Source organism: Nanorana parkeri, unplaced genomic scaffold (genome assembly GCF_000935625.1).
Source record: "Nanorana parkeri isolate BGI_ZX_2015 unplaced genomic scaffold, ASM93562v1 scaffold201, whole genome shotgun sequence".
NCBI lineage: Eukaryota > Metazoa > Chordata > Amphibia > Anura > Dicroglossidae > Nanorana > Nanorana parkeri.
In genome coordinates, this window is record NW_017306469.1 from 1,194,199 (window position 1) to 1,215,522 (window position 21,324).

The 21,324-nt window shown below is 40.8% G+C and overlaps 1 protein-coding gene across 1 annotated transcript in view; it reads right to left on the bottom strand.

Annotated features, from left to right (window-relative positions):
• The window catches only part of LOC108786298 (tenascin-R-like), a 197,533-nt gene that overhangs the window by 166,181 nt on the left and 10,028 nt on the right, over window positions 1-21,324 (bottom strand). The window contains exon 2 of the mRNA XM_018555557.1: window positions 10,198-10,706. Within this exon, the coding sequence (XP_018411059.1) occupies window positions 10,198-10,684 (487 nt within the window). The 5' untranslated portion in view covers window positions 10,685-10,706. The remainder of the gene's footprint in view (window positions 1-10,197; window positions 10,707-21,324) is intronic.

The following is a 21,324-nucleotide window of genomic DNA, read 5'->3' on the forward strand; positions in this document are numbered from 1 at the left end:
CTCCCCGCCTCACGCTTGCCGCTGCTAGACCCACCCGCCTGCATCCACGCTCTACACGCCACACCTCCTCCCCACTTCACGCTTGCCGCTGTTAGACCCGCCTGCATCCAAGCTCCACGCGTCCTCAATCTCTTTCTCTATTTTAAAAGGGAAATATTAGGGGTCTGTTTAGATCCCTAATATTTCCCCAAAGCCCCTGAAAAATAAAGTAAAACATAAAAAATATTTAATAAAAATGAATAAATAAATAAAATATAAAAAAATAGAGAGAGAGAGAGAGAAAATAAATAGTTTTTTACTACTTCATAATATCATTTTATATGTATCTGTACCTTTCCCGTCATTCCGACTACACGTATGATACATCCTATAATTGTGGTTGATCCTGGGGTCCACCCTTCCCTCTCATTTGGAAAACACTAGTTCACACCACAGGGTATTACAATAATTACCGGTTTGTGCCTTCTCTTTTCATACATCCATGACATCCTAATCAAAGAAATCACATCCCATCATTTTTCTGTGTTTGCCCTCTCTTCACCTTCCACATTGATTCCGGCATCGGTAATGCTTCTCTCCCTGCTCTCAGCCCGTAACACTCATCAATACGCCAGACTGCAAACTTCCTCTCCCACTTAACAATCCACTTTTCCTACTGACCACTGCATCGACCTGGCAACCTTCTGCTCTGACAGCACCGAGATTAGCGCGTAATGAGATTGCAGGGACTTCATTTCTCATAAATACTTGTCAGATAAGTATTAATTAGTCCTTCCTTTATTTCCTCGGTACGTAGAATTCTCCTGTGTGTTTTCTAAGCATTTTCATAGTTTTATTGCTGCCTTCATGTAAATTCTGGCCGTCTAGTCTGTGCATCCATCACAACGTTCATTACAGACTTCTCTCAGAAGTTTGCAGCGCATAGTTTGACCCACTGTGCTCTCTCAGCCTAACTGCATCTCACAGAATTTATCGAACATCATAAAGGTTACTGGAGCTGGTCCAGGCAACAGCACTAATCTATCTTCCTATAATATATAAGAGCTGGAGATTTGGTGGAAACTATAAGCTATTATCAAGAAGTCCATAGTGTGTATTATTATTTTGTACTGAAATGTAATGTACAATATATTATATATTATACATATAATATATATATATATATGTGTGTGTGTGTGTGTGTGTGTGTGTATGTAAACCTTAATAATGAACTTTTAACATTTGCTCCCTTTTGCTCTGTTAAATATACTATCAAAGGTGTTTCGTTATATCTGTTCAATAAGTGCAAAAAACACCCATTGAATTTGGCAGAAATCCTGTGAGCTGATAACATCCTGTGCTCTCTGCTTGTGCACAAAGAGTTATGGAGATGAGGAGGGGGAATGGAGGAGATGAGGAGAGGTCTGTGTTCTTTGCAATTCATCAGAAATGAATCAGACAGGGCTGACACCACATGCTTAAGAATGCAGAGCTGTGTTGTCATGTCAAAGAGGAAGGTAGGAGCATATCTGCCACTACAACGGTTTTCTGTATTCGCAGAGTGTTTAAAGTAATACAAAAATGGGAAATGTTCATGTATTGCAGAGATGTACTTATTATGTTTGTTTGTGTTATTTCGACTTGACACACACTTTAATGCTTGACAGGACTTCTGCATTTTTATTGATTGAACATAACTAAACAATGATTTTCACATTTTTTCGCATTGCTGTATCCTATTCCGTACGAATACATGCTCCGTTTGGTGGTCATATACACATCAGAGAATGTGATTCACATCCCCGAGTTGCTGAAATAAGCTCAGTTACCCTATGTTACTAAGTCTATTGTTTTCAATGAGGACACACCTGAGCCATTGGGTTAATGTACTAAGGGAGAATGTTCACTTAAGCAATGTGGATAAAGTTAAGCTATGCTCATTTCAATTACACAATCATTTTCTTTCAATGTAGAAATGTATAGTGGACCTATACATTTTTTATGTTAAGTGAATGCATGCTAAGTAATGTGTGAGGGCCCATTTAGATCTATGCATGTGCGTAGAGGTGCATTTTTTGTAGCATTGGAGCAGGTGCGTTGTCATGTACAGTATCAACATGCATTTTCATTTTGTGTTGACATGCATTATTGATATTCATTGATGGGCATTTCCAGTGTTTTTAAATTAGTATTTGGAGTGGATAGAGTTAACAGCCACTGACCAAGACTTTTTAATACTTGTTGCCAACACATGAAAATGCATCAAAGTGCATGTTACACATGTTGCAATTTTGCCATCAACGTCTATAATACTAAAAAGCAGGAAATAAAGACTACACTGCGATGGGAACATACACAATCTTCATTATGTGGAACCTTGACACATGCGTTATATGCCGTCAGAATGCGTAGGTTATAATGAAACACTGTAAATGGGCCATTAGTGTAACACATACAGGTACATATTACCTCTCACAAAGATTACAGTACTCCACTCTTAGAATGCCTTTTTCTGTACAGAAAACCAGCATTATTAAAGGTTTTTGTATCAATACAAGAGAGGTAGATTGCTGGCACTGGATCCCAAGGTGGAGATTAGTGTGCCATAGAATGTTTGAACACTGGGCATGTCACACTTACAGAAGTTTCTAAGTTGGGGCTATAACCAGAAAAACACCGAAGGAGCACTAACAACAAAAACTACTCCATTAATAAAGTCAAGTACATTCCATACTGTATATGATTTCAATGGTTACCTTTTTAAACATTTTATCCTAATTTTACCATATATATCTATGAATTGTCCATATTAGTTAAATCTAGCATTAGATATCTTCTTGTTATATATTGCAATTTATAGTCATTTTTTTCAATGAGGACTGTAACCTTTTTATTGGCTCATTTCTTTATGTATATTCTCTGTTGATTCCAGCCCTGATAAAGGGGGCAATGCTCTTGCCCCCAGTAACACCTTGGCAACATATGGGGTCTATTCACAAATCTGCCGAGGGCAGCCGATTGAATGACCGATCAGAAGTGAAGTGAGCCGAACACTGTTCGGCTATTCACTTCAGGCTGGTACGGCTGATTTCAGCCGTACATCGGCTTGCTTCGTGTGGCTTTGGATCAGCCGAACATGCTCAGCATGTTCGGCTGACCCGAAGTGCAGAAGGAGTTCGACTCAGCCGATCCAACATCTGGATCGGCTGAGCCGAACCTCCGGCAGGCTTCACACTGCTGTTCGGGCTATTCTGAAAGATCCCGAACAGCAGTGAGAGAATAGCCGAATGCCGCCGAGCGGCATTTGGCTCGGCTGTTCTGCTCGGTCCCTCAGAGGCACCGAGCAGAACAGAAAAAGAGTGAAAAAAGTAGAAAAAAGTTAATAGAAAACGATTGTGCGGAGCTAGCAGTGACAGCTAGCTCCGCCCAATAGTTTCCTATTGTCCGGCGGCTCTGCTGCTGTAAAAAAAAAAAAATTAAAAAATCTCCCGGGCGCCCTGGGAGCCTCCCGCTCCCGGCCGCCAAGGAGAGAAACCCGCTCTCTCTTTTTTTCTGTATTCTGACACGAGCATGTCAGAATAGAGAAGAAAAAAAAAACTCCCATTCAAAAGCATTGGGAGTTTACTATTGGCTATTGCAAATTGAAATAGCCAATAGTAAACTAGCATTGTACCCGCCCTCTGCTGATGGACCTGATGGGGAACTGCAAAAGAGGGCGGGTACAATGCTAGTTTACTATTGGCTATTGCAAATTGAAATAGCCAATAGTAAACTCCCAATGCTTTTGAATGGGAGTTTTTTTTTTCTTCTCTATTCTGACATGCTCGTGTCAGAATACAGAAAAAAAGAGAGAGCGGGTTTCTCTCCTTGGCGACCGGGAGCAGGAGGCTCGCGGGGCGCCAGGGAAAGTCAGCTGTTTGGAGATCAGTGTCCCTGGTTAGCAACCAGGGACGCTGATCTCTCTGAAAGTGGCCACGGAATTTACTGGACTGTTGTATCAGTACAGTTCATCATTCTTTTGCCTGTTTGTGGTCAGCCCTTAAGTAAATACTGACATATGATTGTGCTGGATAGAACCATTGACCTCTGCGGTACCTCTGGTTCCGGGTGAGGCATTCTCCAGCTCAGTTTCCCTCACTTTCTTTGTCACTGCTGAGGCATCGAGATCGATGGCCTCAGTGGTTTTTTCTTTTTCTTTTTTTTTATTGGACAGCTTGGACCAATGGCACTTTGTTATTGCTCCAAGCCATCCACAAAGCTCACGCCTTTAACAAAGAGTAGAGGCTGTGACAGCTCTTGCCTCAATAGTTAGGTTACACGAGCAGCGGGGAAGCCCGCTGCTGTGAAACCTATCTACCTGTCAAAAACAGGCAACTCTCCATCTATGACAGGTTACACAGCGGGGAGGCTTTCCCTGATGTGTAACCTGATAGAAGCCGATCTGAATGGAGAAAAAGCTGCCAGCTCCAGACTTGAAGCTGACAGCTTTTTCCTCCATAATACTAGGTGAGGCTTTGCCTCACCTGCCTCCCCTGACTGCACGTCCTTGGATAGAACTATAACTTGTGTTTTGCATTAAGGGAAATATTAGACATGTAACCCTACAAAATATTTGTTTCATTTTGTTTTGGATTTTGGATCCAAAATTTGATTTGGTTTGTGTTTTGGATTTCACATCCCTCCGAATTTTCGTTTCGGAACAGTCACATGACCTTGTCTGTAATGCAACCCCCAAGAGCCAAAAACCCCCATCTGATTGGCCAGAGAACAGTCACATCTCGGAATGAGTTTAGTTGTGAACGAAATTCGGTTAGCATTCAGACATGTTAGAATTTGGAAATTCGGATGCATTGGAATGTCCTAATTTACAGAAATTCTTAAGAATATCCATTTGGTATGAAACAAAATGTACATGTCTAGGAAATATATCCTGCTGCTAAGAATGCTTGCAGCTTAATGTCTATGACTATTGCAAGATAACTAGATGTGTTGAAGACTTATTGATTTGTGTATGTACTTAGATCATGACAAGCTTATGTGTGATACTGTGAACTTCACATGCTGAGTCTGATCTGAGCCGTTGCTTAATAATTGTAAATAATAAAATAAGTCTCTGATTAACTTGAATAAATTTAGACTCTAGCAGCTAATTCTACGACAAGCCACTGAGAGTCACATAACGGCAGCCATGATCTTTGAGCAAGCCCAATTTGCTTAAAGTGGAACGATCAATAGAATCCCCACTTCAAATTATTCAATAAGGAATGTGTCAGCAATACCAAATCGCATTCAATTTAGGAAAAAACATGTGTCCCCCCCACAAAAAAACCCCTAAGGATTGATTTGTAACCTGCCTCCAGACTGCAGTTGGCAGGGCTAGGGGCTTCCCATAGAGATGAGAATAATATCCCCTGGATCAGGGAAATGTCATAGCTATGTGAAAGTTAGGTGTCTGGCCTCTATGAGTTTATGCAAAATGTATAATCCAGCAGTGGTAGGTATTGCCCAGTTCTGAAGTTGTGACCTGATGTTAAACAAATGAAATGGTAACCTGAAGGTAAGCATATACACAATACAGGTGTAAGGAGAACATGAAAGCATTTATATATTGCCTTCACCATTCTTGCCACCAAGCCCTGTCTTTGTAACAGCTAACACATCACTTTCTTCCAAACATGCATACTTTGCAAACTTTCAAACACATTTTCAGCACTGCTGTAGTGGATGCCAGTTAAAATTGAGTGATTGATCCTAGTCAACATAATTTTTTTGTACCCCACAAAATTGGCACAATTCCTCTGACTTCTCCATGGGCAGTTCAGAGTTAAGACTGGGATGAAAATGGTTTTTGGATGTTTGCCCGACACAACCGCCAGATTTTACATGATTCGTTGTTAGGCTTCTGTTTTTGGGCCACAATGTATGTAGCTGTACCTCTAGTAGAATTCTGACTGTCAAGAATAGCTAGAACCTGTAGTTCCCCAACAGATGATGTGATGTGCCTTATGCCAAGTTTCTGGATGAATCATGTTATTCATGGCTAATTAAATCATATAATTTCTATTTTTTGGATATATACAGTAAAATTATTAGTTTTTTTTTTTTTGCAAGGACAAAAGAGTAGAATAGAAACAGAGTTTATGATAACGCAAATGTGCTTTTTAATTGTTGTTTATTGATCCAACTCTTGGGAGACAAAAAGTGGATTTTAAAAATCCATGACTGAATGACAACAGTTCATAGTTAAGGATGAAGGACTTGGATGAAAATGGATTATGGATTTTTCTTACGCTGCTGCAGGCCAGATCCTTTACACAATACTCTGAATCCAGTCTTAATGCACACAGTATATTAACTTAGTGAATGGACTGAGTATTCGGCTTCATGTAAGAGCTGTTGACTTCAAGCTAAAGTTACTGTGTAGACTCTTGAAAGAATGTAAGATGTAATACATGAACAAGTATCTCTCCTTTCTAGTATCATACAAAGAAACAAAATGAATGGCGGTGAGGCTGCTTGTATAGATAAGCTTAATACCTGAGACTAAAGCTTAGAACGTATTGTGTTGGAGCTGTGGATGAAGTCAATGGTTGGTCACAATAGTTTGCTTTTTGTTGTTTTGATGATGATGTGGCTATATAACATTACTTAAAGTGAACTCATCAACTACTTCAAACTTTTCAAAGTAAACATACTACATGAGAGCAGACAATACAAGATGCCTGCTTTGTTAGCTGAAAATCCTCATATCTTCCCTCTTTCATGCTTAGATTCTAATTTCCTTTTGTTACTATGGACACACTTCCCTATCTTCTAGGCTAAGCCCTATCTACCTGCCTTTATCCTGTCCAATAAGAATGTTTTTTATGGCCAAAGTGATTTCTTTCAACAAATAGTCAGAGATTATTCCAGGAGTAAGAAAAGTCATGCCCCTAGTTACACAATTAAACTAAGAGGGTTATTCACAAAGCTGCCGTAGGCAGCCGAGTGAATAACCTACTCGAAGTGAGCTGAACGCTGTTAGGCTATTCACTTCAGGCTTGTACGGCTGATTCCAGCCGTACAAGGGCTGAAATCAGCCGTACAAGGGCTGTATTCAGCTTGCTTCGGCTGGCTTCGGTTCGGCCGAACATGCTCAGCATTGTCAGCTGAGCCGAAGTGCAGAAGGAGTTCGACTCAGCCGAAAAAAGATTTGGATCGGCTGAGCAGAACCTCCGGCTACTCGCTGCTGTTCTGCCTATTCTCATAGTGAGTGACTAGCCGAATGTCGCCAAGCGGCATTCGGCTCGACTATTCTGTTCGAGCCGAATGTTTAAAAAGGTGAATAAATGATAACTCCTAAAAAATAAATAAAGATTAAAAAAAAAAGATAATTGAAAAAAACAAACAAACAATAAAGATCATTAAAAAATAAAGATTATTGAATAAAGAAAAAAAAAACATTAAGAAAAGATAGAAACAATTGGGCAGAGCTAGCAGTGACAGCTAACTCCGCCCAACTGTTCAGTTTGGCCGGGACCTGCTAGAGTCTTGTAGCAGGTCCAGGCCAATGAATAACAACTTGGCGGACCCGGCCGTGATCTCACGGCTGGCTCTGGTCAGTTGCATTGACAGATTCGTTCGGCCCGCTTCGGGTTTCACCTCGGCTCAGACGAGCCAAAGCATATGTCTTCGGCTCGACTGAGCCCCTCGGCCAACTTTGGGAGCTGTACGGGCTATAGTGAATAGCCCGTACAGCAGTCCTTTGGTTCTACTGAACCGAAGGGCTCAGGCGGCCGAAGCTAGCCGAAGGATCAGCCTGAGCTACGGCTGATCCTTCGGCTAGCTTTGTGAATAACCCTCTAAATCAGAGAAATGGAAGACACAGAGGAGGGTTTTCAGGATAATTATGGTAATAGTAGACACTTTGCTGTATTTGTTCTGAGGTAAGACTTTTAGTTTATATTTTTTTCAAATAGCTGATTTTTTTGTTTTAAAATCAGCAAAGTGCGAGACGAAACAAAAATGTGTATTGCAAATGATCAATGTACAACATATGTACAAGCTGCTATTGTAGCTAATTTCAAAAAATTATAAAGGTTCTTCCATTAAAAACCACCCTAAGCTGTTTTGCAGTACTTCGTTAACCCAATAGCTCAATCTAATTGTCAGGGACGATGAGAGGAGCAGTTGACCAGAGGTAATTCTAAGCGGATGCAATCCAATGGATGAGGCTACCAAGTAAAGTTGTCTACATGCATTCATTTTCAGACTGCTGAATTAGCTTTTTAACTTAAAATCTTTTTTTACAAACATAAAAACTTGCATGGTGCAAACTAGCATGTTTGTACCTGTGTGGGAAGGAGCGGGAACGCTGCAGGCATCAGACTATCCCATGGAAAACATGAGTGATCAACTGGGAGGAAACCATCCCAGCTGCCTAGTTTTCCAGGGAGAGTTGGCCTTGATCATGGCGGTACCCTTACAGATACAAAGATTGTCTGACTTGATCACATTAGACAAAGGTTCTCTGGCGTTTATGGGCAACTTAAGGGTATTTTTACATTTCTTACCCCTTTGCATTTAACACAAAAAAAGAAACAGTTTTGGTAAAACTTCCACTGGTCACGTGAGAGATAACTAACCTTCATTCTCCAGCAACATGACATAAAATAATTACGATAGGCCTTAAGTGGATAAAAAAAATTCAACTGAATATGTGTCAATGTGTATATTTGTGGCACAGAACTAAAAATATGCTCTTAACTTTATTTAAAATACTGTCAGCACCAACCCTCGTTAGCTCCCTTTGTACTCCAAGGAGCTCAGGACAATGACATTCTCATGCGTCTGGCCAGACTCCTGCTATGGCTGGCTGGGGCTCTTTAGCAGCCAGACCCCTGTGGGGTTGTACAGTCAGAATGTCTGGGGAGGGCAGGGTGGATGTGATGGGATTATAATCTTATCTGATAACTTTGTGTATAAAAGGTTGCACAGTTTCTCAATAAATCAGAGTTTGTTTCACCCAACACTCGGTCCCAGCTAGTGACTGGGGAAACCGGGAGCTAAAGATCAGCGGGTTGCAATATCTCCTGAGCAAGGAAGAATACAGCGGCGGACATATTCATCCTGAGTACTGGAGTCCGTCACACACACAGCTTACTAGCACACACAAGGGCGGTTACATAGGACCCTGCAAGGTAAAGGAACCACCCTAAGGCTGGGTTCACACCTAGGCGTACCGTGTTTTTTCTGCTCGTTTTTTTCGCGTTTTCATACCTCCCTGGCTGTATGATTTTGTAAAAATAATTTTTCCTTTATTTTCTCTTTTTTTTCTGTTTTTTTTTTTTAAACTTTCAAACTTCCCGCCGGTTGCGCCCCCCTGCGACGTGGACGCTCGCAAGGGACGGAAGAGGGTTACCGCTTTTTTAACCCCGAGCCACACTCGGGAATAACAATGGATACGCGCTGAAAAACGCCCCAAAGAAGCTCCTGTACTTGTTTGAGCGTAGGGCGTTTTTCAGCGCGTTTCCACAGGCTGAAATACACCGAGGTGGGAACCATGCCCATAGTAAATGATGGGATTTCCCTTGCTGAGTGTTTTTCAGCGCTTCGATCAGCGCTGAATAATGCCCAGGTGTGAACCAGGCCTTAAACAGGATATCAGGGCCAGTGTTCAGGGTACCAGCTGATTCTGCAGGAAACTAAAACTATTCAGCATCAAGAAACAGCATACATTGTAAGTGATTTAATCAGCATTTGAAATAACTTAAAAACCTTCTGACTTTAATATCACTTTAAGGATTAGGCACACGTTACAGCTCAGGGACATGGGTAAACACATTTTAATTTTCACTTGTTGCCATCATCAAAATCCCAACGCTTAGTATAACTAGGTTGGCTTTCACAGTTACTATATATTTTGTATAATTTTCACAATTCAACTGTTACATTGAGTGAACTGATTTGATAAAGCTTGATGTCCACAAAGCCCAGAATCAGCTTAATATGCTAAGCACATTTATAACTGTCAGAAAGCTGGAACTGTTGTTTGCATCATGTTACAGCTGCGTTTACTGACTTAAAAGTATACAAGTGACAGCTGAAATATGTTGCTGTGGGCATCTCATATCCTTTTTCTCCAATCACCCGCAAATGTATTAATGTAACTTTAATATGCATATAAAAATATATGCGCGTGAAGAATTAAATAATTGGAACTTAAGCAAGAATTCATACCTGTAGCTTCTACGTCCTGGCATCCCCTCTCATTACAGCGCTCTCGGAGCAGCATCACCTCCCTTTCCAGAGCCTCAATTCTGCTAAGGAGATGCTGCACAGCATGAGGGGCTGTGTAGCACTGACACAACCTCTGTGGAACTCGGATACTGTGTGTAAAGGTTATCTGACTCTCAGCATCTGCTGTGTTATCTGATTGTTGGGATACCCAGCTTGCTTCTTCTGGAGATTCAGGTTCCAATGTGCAGGGAAATCCCAGAGGGACATTAAAATTGTAGATGTGATTAAAAACCAAAGGTTGATGCTTGCTACCAGGTCCTGGATCTGTCTGGTTCCCTTCTCCTCTGGTCGGAATGTGCATCCCCGGGGACTGGCCAGTATTCACTTCAGCATTGCACTTTGAGTGTCTGAATATACAAAGCAGCACAATGAGGTGCACACCAACTTGCAAAGGACCCAAAGCATTGCTCGCTCCCTCGCTCCCCATCCTCTCCTCACTCTGGGGGCACAGCCTGAGCCAGATGGTCTGTTGATAAAAAAAAAAAATACATTAAAATGTTAAATATTTTGTTAAAATAAGGATATAGTTCTGGTATAGCATATATAACAAGTGAGAATTAAACAGGCGTTACAGAAAATAATTACATTCTTAAAATGGTCTTTTTATTCATTTCTATCTCTCAGCTCAATAACTTATATAGAAAACAACTTTTTTTTTCTTGTTCCCTAGGCATAAGTGAGCAGTCAACACTTGCAAAGTGGGGGCAGCCCCACTGCAAGAAAAAATGTTTAATTTACGCGGAGTCGGGCTAAACTGATCTCTTGGTAGATATAAAAGACACAAAGGAATGCTGCTCTGTAATCATTAATACATCATTAAATGTATTTTTACACTATAATGAAAGCAATGTAAGTATCTGATATTGACTTGGTATCAGGCCTTTTGCATTCCTTGCACAGCAGGGTTGGAGTGTGAGGGGAAGAAGCAGAAAAATGAGCCAATGTGCTGACAAAAAGTATCTTCATTGGAAGAGAGTAACAGAAGGATGAGCTTGCTGTGCTGCTTCTCTTTTCACTCTCCAGTCACAGCCTAGGCGGGTTGAATGATGCTGGCCATTAGACAGCTCCCCGCTCTCCATCCTGCATGAAAGTGCCGTGGTCCTGGGTGCCCTAGAAGAGCGGGGGACCCTGAAAACCATGGTGAGGAGGGAGGCGGATAGCGAGCAGAGGCAGCCGGGGGTGGGGCAGAGCATTAGCCTGCTGTACTGCTTCTTTTTTCACTGCCCAGTTACAGCCTGGGGTGGGTTGAATGATGCTGACCATTAGACAGAGGCATCTAGTGGCAGAAAAAAAGTATTGTGGGGAAAATTGCTCTACTGATGGTGCATATGGCAGCAAAAGCTGCTTTTGGAATTTTACCTTTTAATGAGCTATTCATTTTTATGTATTTTTGTTTTTCTGGCTGGAGTTCTGCTTTAAGTGTTTTACGGAAAATGTCTGGCTGGAGACATGGCTAGGATGTGACCCCATGTAAATGTAAAATACATAAGCTTTGATGCTAATATCCTAAAAACAAATCTGAACCCATCCATATTCCCACGCTCTACTTGTCTGTATTATCTTTAACCCCATACAGAAGATCTGCTTGATTTCAAAATCCAGGAAGGAACTTCTGGCTGAGACTAAAATGTGAGCTCATAATCTGTCCACTTGCTTCAGCACTATCTTACCTACCAGTGCCACAAACTGACTACACTATGGTGGAACCCCCCCAGAACCTAAGATCAATTTCACTGGTGCCTGTGAATGCTTTGGATGCCACAAGAACATACAGCTCGTGCTTAAGGGTATGACGAAAATAGACTCCCTGTCACCCGAATGTTCCCGCATATGCCAGCATCTCAATCACAATTGTAATTGTATTATTTTTTACTTTTTTATCACTTTTTATTTTATTTTTGTATTATTTTAATTATTATTATTTATTTTGAATTGTTCTTTTATTATTTTTCATTATTTTTTTTCACCTAGTTTGATTGCTATCACACATGAGCTAACAAGCCTGTGTGGCAGAATTTGGAGGTGACATGTTCTCTTTATTGAACCTGTCACCTCCAATACAGGAGTTTGAGCAAAGCACTGTGCTGGCTCTCCTGCGACAGCTGAAATAGAACGAGTGCAGCTCTCCCGTCTCAGTGTTCACACAGAGCAGAGAGGAGAACACACATCTTCAACTCTACTTCCTGAACGAATAACTAAATAAATATTTGATATACTTCCTGAACGAATGTGCTGTGGTTACGGGTCCCCCAGAAGAGCAGGGGACCCCAAAAATTGCAGCAAGGAGGGTGGCGGAGCATGGAGAGGGTGCATCAGGGGAACACGGATGAGCATGCTGCAAACATGTGATCTCGGCATCGCCGGGTTTACATGCACAAAATGAGCTGCAGCTTCCCAGCTCTACATTTAGCTCTGCTTGCCTGAAGCAGGGCTAAATGTACAAAAAACAACCCGCTCGGCGAATAGAATTCTACACCCCTGCTGCACTGAGGCCGGGCCTTGGTAGCCTTGTGGGAAATCCGGCCCTGGTTGTACAGTACCCCCTATGTTCTTGTAGCCCCCTGACCATCTTGCATCTAATTTATTAGATGTACAGTTGGTTCCATTAACCTGTATAGACCGCAGCGGCTGATACCAAACTGATCTCATGAAATATTCAGAATCTGAACTCTAAATTTAAATGTAAATTTGATGTGTGTATGTAACAATAAAAGTAGTCCCACATAAATAATCATTTGTGGATTTGTGGACATCAAACAAAATGTCAGTCAGGCAAGGTAGCCTCCTCATGCACAGGCTGATTATATGAAGAAAACTAGCAAATCGAGACTTGCTAAGGAGGTGAATATGACACAAAGGTCCTATTTTTTAAGTCTTCCACATTTAACTGGCCAATAAAGGCAATGTGGTCTCCTTGTAAAAAAAAAAGGCTGTTCTTTTTCTGTGACTGTGCTCGACTTGTGCTATGTGACCAGACTATCTGCAAAGAAGAGTTTCTCTTTATAGTTTGCTTCTTTCTGTGTAGTGGTTTGTAACTCTGTTGCCTCTCTGTGCAGTGAATGTTCTTTATTACACTTTATAGGGCTTCATATCATAATAAATTTATGTTTTAACTGAATGCTAAACACAGTTTCAGATAATAGCAGAATAACAGAAGCTGTCATTATTATAACTGTGCAGCATAGCGTATTTCTGGACTCAACCGTACACAATTATTTCAGAGATTAGGATGTGGCGCCAGAAATCAGACATCAGACCTTTCAGGTTCTGTTTTATTTGAGCCAGATAAGGGTTTTAGTCCAGAGTAAGTGCTGGAAAGGTATTGTGGTTGATGTTTTCCTGTTACAGTTGCAGGCAATACCATCTGGACCCTCTCTGTGGGACTGCCAATAAAAGTCAATACAAGTCTGGTAAAAGATGAATATGGAGGATTTGCAGTATTATTTTCTAATATACTGCTGTACATGTCAGGTCTGATAAAACCAAATCATGAAACTTTCAGCAATCCCGTCCCTGCTACACTATAACTCGCAGACTGACAGCAGTGAGAGCAATGCACAAGGAATTAATGTTATCAAACAGTATATGAAATTCTTAAAGGTACACTCCAGTCACAACTTGAAATTAAAGGAAACCTGTCCTCATCTCCTACAGAAAATGCTAGCTGTGTATCTCCAGCTTTAATTCTTTATAAGTAGATGACCCGAAACAAGCGTACAGCTAGTAAATTTAATGGTAAGTCAGAACTCTTGATCTGTGTTCTTCTGCTTTAAATGTATTGAAGCCTTTGAACCAGCAGAAGAGCCAGACAACGAGCATATTTTTAAAAAGAAGAGTTTGAGAAGGGCAACCTATGTATTTTTTTAAGCCACACCACTTACAATTTATAAATATATATAACATTTTATTGGATATAAAAACACAGAGCAATAATTACCTCTAAATACATTGGATGACACTAAAGAAAAACCCTGACCCATACATAATATAAAAATTATATCAAAGAACACATATTTTTAGTGATAACAAGATTCATTCATTCACCATGTTTAGGTCAAATATCAAAGTGTGTGTTAAATACTCTTAGTTAGAGCGGTATTCCGGTGTCTGCATATTAACTGGCATTCTCTCTCTCTTTGTTTAAAGTGACAAACTCAGGAATGAAATCCTAAAAATGCATTTAAGAATCTTAACTATAACAAAAATGTATCTCATGTATAGTTTACTGATTTGCACTGAGATTGTACTCCATCATTGGAGCGATGGCTAATTTGCAACACGCACTGAGACCATGGTGAAATAAAGTAGCCACCCTCCAGAAGGAAGGACAGTGTCAGCACCAATTCAGAGATGATTTGAGGATTTACAGCAAAATGATACACAAATAAGATATATTTTTGTTAATGGTTAAGGTACTTGAGTGTATTTTTAAGAATTAAAAGAGAACTATGGGGTAAGTGTTTTTCCTCATAGTTCTCTTAAGGGTCATGGGAGGACATATACTAGCATCCTCCCGTGAACCAAAGCTCAGTATATCACGCGCTACAGCTCGCGGTATACTGAGACCGCTGCAGCCGGGACAGATCCCGACAATACTGTCAAGATCCACCCAGCTGTGTGAATGACAGCTGGCTCTGCCTATCTAGAGGCAAAGCCAGCTGTACCCGCCCCCTCCCCGTCTGTTCCTTCTGTTAGCGCTGGAGGATCGGAGCAGGGAGGGGGGCAATCTGTGTGGGGAGTGATGACTGACAGTCACCGCTCTCTGCAGGGAGATGATCGAGAAGTGAGCGAGCTATGGTATGCGTTCGCTCACTTCCCGATCTATTGAGCCGAGTAGTGACAGTTTAATTGTCACACGTCGGCTCGAACTATGAGGATAAATGATTTTCACTCACTTCATAGTTCTCCTTTAACTGAGTTTAGTGTCACTTTAATGTGATTTAACCTAAGTCCTCCCCAGCAGGATATTTTATTTATAATGACTGAGTGGTTCCATCCTTGACATTGGTTACATCAATTTATTAATATGCTTCATTGTCCAAAGTGTTTTACTTTAATTGTATGATTTTTTTTTTCTCAACTAGTTGCTACATGGTAGAGTGTATATAGAGGCATCGTTATACATTTTACTTGGGTATTTTAAAAATGATTTTCTGGGTTCGGGTCATGCTTTATTGTACTCTTGTGTATTTAGATGTAATTATAGATCTCAGTTTTTTGTATCCAATAAAATTGATATATATTTAGGAATTGTAAACAATATGACTTACTAGTTTGCGTGAAAATCGTGTAGTCAAGCTTTTGTTCAATGGCCCCATGAACCAGCACTCCTGGTGGAAAAGTCCTATTTAGTAGTTAGAACGTATTTTTTTATGCAGACAGTTGTAATGCCCCCCATTCACCCAACTGTTTAAAATTGCCTTGTCTCTAATTTGGTGTTCTGCAAGTACCAGTTGTTGATCCTAAAGATATGCTGGTCAGGTATTTCTGACTCTGCCATTGTAGTTCACTTTAGTACAGCACTTTCCTAAAAAATGTAGTTCTACCAAGAAGCACGTGCGGGAGCTTGCTCAAATCTGGCTGCAGTGAATCTGATAAAGGTGAATTAAATGCTTTTTCAGACCTTAGTGCAGTGGTAATAGTACCTGCATGGAATTAACAATTCATCGGTTGACTTCACTAGTTTTCCAGAGCTGCTTTTTAAATAGGACAGCAAAACACTTTCAGTCAGTGAATAGTGTTATACATTCATCTGTTGATCTGCAGATGCTCCCAGAATAGTGTCTTCCAGCCTAAAAGAAGTGATTAGGACTGGTGGAAAGTACATGTTGTTCATGTTTACAGTGCGCACAAAACATCTCTTGGCTTCTATTACGGTATCCTTACCATCCAGTACAAAATTCTATTTACTATAGAGGTGAAATTGTAAGTGGTCATCACTGATATGACCCTAGAATGTGTATGTATATACAGTACTTGTATGATTGTATAATAGGCAAATAACTCTGTAAATATTAAATAAATGCTTAAAACGATCTTTTGAGACAGGTAAAGTTAGCGCTTTGCCCCAATAAGCTTTACTCTAGCAAAGAGTCTTTATAGCACTTCATACAGGTATACGAGGATTTCTAGACTATGTGGATTCTCATTAGTCAGGAGCCAAGAAACACTAAAACCACAGAGTGTAAAGATGATGGCTTTGTTGTAGACTTCAAGCAGAACAGGAACAGTCTACATGCAAAACATGTAGCTGATTATGCAGTTCAATTGCATAACTCTTTACTGTTTTACAAGCCAAAAGATTTGTAATTATCTACAGACAATCTTCCTGTTGTGGACTAACGATACAGAATTTATCAAAATTGGAGCAGACAAAATCTGAAGCAGTTGTGCATGGCAACCAACCAGCTCCTATTTTTCATTTTCAAACCTTATCTGAACAATCTAAGTAAAAAGAGAAGCTGATTGGTTACTATCGGTGGCGTCACAAGGGGGGTGCGGCCCGCACCCGGGTGACACCATTGGAGGGGTGACACCAAAATGACTGGCAGTCATTTTGGTGTCACCCCCTCTAAAAAGTCGGGACTGAGAGCCCAACAATGTCAAGAGAGAGGAGGGGACCCGGCGGCATACCTCATCCCGCCTGGTGAACTCCCTCTCCTCTCTCTGCGGGAGCAGACAAAATCGGGTGACACCATTATTAAACGAGAAGTATGAGGTGAGTGTTTTCCAGAAACATGCACCGATCCGCTCACTTCCCGATCGTTTCCCCGCAGTGAGCGGTGACTGTAATAACGACCAGTCAGACTGCTCTATCTCCTTGTGCAGTTGACTGGTCTATTCTCCTCCCCCTCCTGTAGTTTTCTGCAGGCAGGTTGTAGTGGGTGGGGCTTGTTGGGTCACTCCCACAGCTCTGCTCTCTTTACAGCCTATGTGCAGCACAGTGATGATGTCTGCTACTTTTACAAGGTAATAATTGGGTTATTAAAGGCATTTGGTGCACACAAAATGTATTTACAGTATATCCTTTGTGACTATTGTGGGATATATTTGAATAAAAGGTTTTGTTCCCAGAGTTCAGTTTTAATTGCAGTATCCCACAGCAACCAATCAGAATTTACTATGTTGAAGTCAATCCAGGACAGGATGAATTCTAATTAGTTTATAGGGGCTGCTGCATTTAAAAATACAAACTTAATAAAAAGGACTTTCTATTGAAAAATGCTGGATGTGACATACTGTAGGTGTCTCTGCTGTTCAGTGACGAAGGTGTTAACATGCTCATTTAGGGATTAATCTCCTCTGGGCCACTTTTTGCTGTCTTTCACTTGAGCAGAACAGACACCTAGATTTCTCAAATGCCAGTCACATTTTCCAAACAACCGAAATGAATGCTGCCAGGTTGCTCCTTGTAACCCATCTGCACTTCGCCGCCATCCTCTGTCATGTGTAAAAAGTAATGTGTGCTGCCTCTTTCTTGGAGGCATAAGACTTGCTGGGGTGACTCCAAATGACATTTTCAGCACAGTGAATTGAATGGGAGGGGGGTGGGTAACCGTAATAAAAAAAGAGAACTTCACTTGTGAAAATAACTTTGACATAATTACCTTTACAATGTGCACTCTCGTCATGGTACATTATGATATATGGTGTGTGTTATAGCTCTTGTCAGGGCTGCATTGTAGACCTCATGTTCATTACTTGTAAAATGTAATTTAACCTTGTATAAAGCTCATATAATTGATGTTCCTGTTTATGGGACAGTAGGACATCAATAAAGGACTACTAAACCAGATGCTTTTAAATGTGCCCATGCAGCAGGGTCCCCCCTCAGCACTCCAAGGATTAAATGCTTGTTTGTCATCACATACAATGCAGGAGCAGCACAGGAACCCATTGTATGGGTACTTTTACAAGGACCCCACCGTTGTGCTTTAAAGCTGAGCTCCACATAAACAGCCAAATACACTTTTAAAAAAAACACTGTGGTGGCAGTTTTAACAGCCAGAGGATTTGTACTTATTTTTAGCCAGTCATGTGATTTGGACCCCCCTTACCAACAGAAAAGCTTCATTCTTGACTACTACAGTTAGGAATAGAACATTGTACAGGACCCACCCAAACCTGTGGGTAAACAAGGAAGAAACAGCAACACACATTACAGAGGTGCTGCATGTGCTCTCACCTCATGTAAGTACGTTCTCACTATCAGACTCACAAATTAGACCAAAACCAAAATTTCTAAATTTTTCAGGATGAAACTGAAAATTACTTTTTTTCCAACCTTTAAAAAAAAAATTTAAATATTTTTTTAAAATAGAAAAGAGAGTCTTTTTCTACAGCCCCAGCACTCAATGAACAGGAAGCTCTCAGTACAGTTCATTCACAGTCTTGAGATAGTAAATATTTACTATCAACCCAGTCATGAATGGACAGGAAGCCTCTGTGCGGAGCTGCTTCCTGTTCATTCATAAAGTGAGCACATAGTAAATATTTACTATGGGGTCTATTCACGAAGCAGCCGAAGGATCTAGCCATAGCTTCGGCCGATCCTTCGGCTAGCTTCGGCCCCAGGACCCGTACAGATCTCAAACATGGCCGAGCAGCTCAGTCGAGCCGATTTCATATGCCTTGGCTCGGCTGAGCCGCTCTGAAAGACAGCCTGCTTCTGACAGCTGGGAGGAGCCAGTCGTGATCTTACGGCTGGCTCCGGCCACTTGCAGAGAGATCAGCGTCCCTGGTTACCAGCTAACCAGGGACACTGATCTCCAAACAGCAAACTCTCCCTGGCGCCAAGGAGAGAAACACTGCTTTTCAGAATAGAAAAAATAAATACATTTTTGGCCATAGGAATGCATTGCTAGATTCCTATTGGCTATTTAATTTTGCAATAGCCAATAGCAAACTAGCATTGCACCCGCCCTCTGCTGCAGTTCTCCATCAGGTCCACTTCTGATTGACAGCAGCAGAGGGCGGGTACAATGCTAGTTTCCTATTGGCTATTGCAAATTGAAATAGCCAATAGGAATCTAGCAATGCATCTAGCAATGGCTCCGTGTCAGAATAAGAAAAAAAAGAAAAAGCAGTGTTTCTCTCCTTGGCGGCCGGGAGCGGGAGACTCCTGGAGCGCCCGGGAGAGTTAGGGTTTTTTTTTCTTCTTTTTTTGACGGCAGCAGAACCACCGGACAAAGAAAACTGTTGGGCGGAGCTCGCTGTCATTGCTAGCTCCACACAATCGTTTTCTATTTTTATTTTTCTACTTTTTTAACTGTTTTTCTGTTCTGCTCGGTCCCACAGAGAGACCGAGCAGAACAGCCCAGCCGAATGCCGTGGACGGATTGGAAGTGGATATTAACACTTTATTGATTGCTTCATGAACATTTCCTTTACAATGGTCCACCCTATCTGGTGAGTGCGGTCTGGGAGAGTGGTGTCGCAGACAGACAGGGAGAGGTGTCACTCAAAGCAGAATTTATCCACTTCAGCAGAGAGAATTATTGTTGCACTTTATGGATCACTGAATACAACTGTAAACAGCTTTAAGATCTTGGATTTTATTATTCTTAATTTATTTAGATTGAATGCTGGTTCTTTTATGTGTTTTTTTTTTTGCTGGGTTAAGATTGTAATAAAATATTTTTTTTCCTCTTACTTTGGGACAAATATAACAAGAGGTACCTGCATGTACACTATATTCAGCTCTGTGAAACCTCCAATTCTAATCTGTAAACTTCAGCACTTTCTAGTCTTATTGAAGGCCAACTTGCTCCCTCTAAGCTGTCGCTCATGATGGACTACAATCTCAAAACAAATTAGTAAACTAAACGTGATATTGTAGTCCATCACAGGAGCGAGCTTGGAGCGGTGACTACTTTACAACACACACAGGGGCCATGGGGAACAACAGTAGCCTCCCTCCAGAAGGAAGGACAGTGTCAGCACCAATTCAGAGATGATTTGAGAATCTACAGCCGAGTGATACATTTTTGTTAATAGTTCAGGTATTTTAATGCATTTTTAAGTTTTAACGCCTAAGTTTAGTGTCACTTTAATAGACCAAATATCAACACTGTAATGCCATTTCCTTATTCCTACTTCCTAGCCAGTGACATCACTAAAAAGTAAATTGAATCTGAGGTTTTTCACACAGATATTTCCTTTATGACAGATTTACAGCTTTCACCCATACCCTGGAGACATAAATTATTCAGTAAGGAAAAGAACAATGAATCTAGTTCAATGACCCAAAGCATCCAATCAGAATTAATTTGAACTTATCTGACCATATACTGTAGACTGATATCTGGTTATGGACTACTGCACTCTAAACTTTTTTTTTTTTTGCTTTCCACTGACTTCCATTAATAGCCAAATTTCAAGGAAATGATGTACTTGACTGCATGTATTATTATGAGGAATACAGTTACAAAGCCTGCCCCCAGCAATTCTGTTTCTGATAATATGACAAGATGACAAGGACGTGTGAACATCAAAAGGCGACAGGAAATTAAACCTCGACTTATGATCTTAGGTTGAAGTCTTGGAAGTCAGGACAGTCTAGGATGAGATGTTAGTGGCTCTGTAGTCAAGATCTAAAAAAAACTTTTGATGTATTTTTCTATTTAGCAATTAAATAAATATGTTGTATGTTGAACAATCTGTTCATCTTGAAGATAGAACATAAAATGACTACTTTGCACAACCATAATACTATGGCATGATAAGCATATTCAGAGAAAGAAAATCTGCATCCAGCATTCCTCCAGATGCACAGGACCCACTGTACACATTTTACCATAGTTTGAGAACTCAAAGTCTATTTCCAGCATGTTTGGCATCATTCCACACTGTATACAGTTATCTTAAGACAAATTATTTTTTTGTGTGAACTTGTTGCATAGGTTTCTTACCTGAAGATCCTGACAATTTTAGCATTCCCTGTTGCAGGCTGACAACACTAAGCTGTTGGCTTGAAATTAGCAGTGGCGTTGTCAGCCTGCCATGTGCTTTCCTTCCATTGGCAGTTTGGTTTTCTAACCGATAGATCTGATAGATTTTGGGTTTATA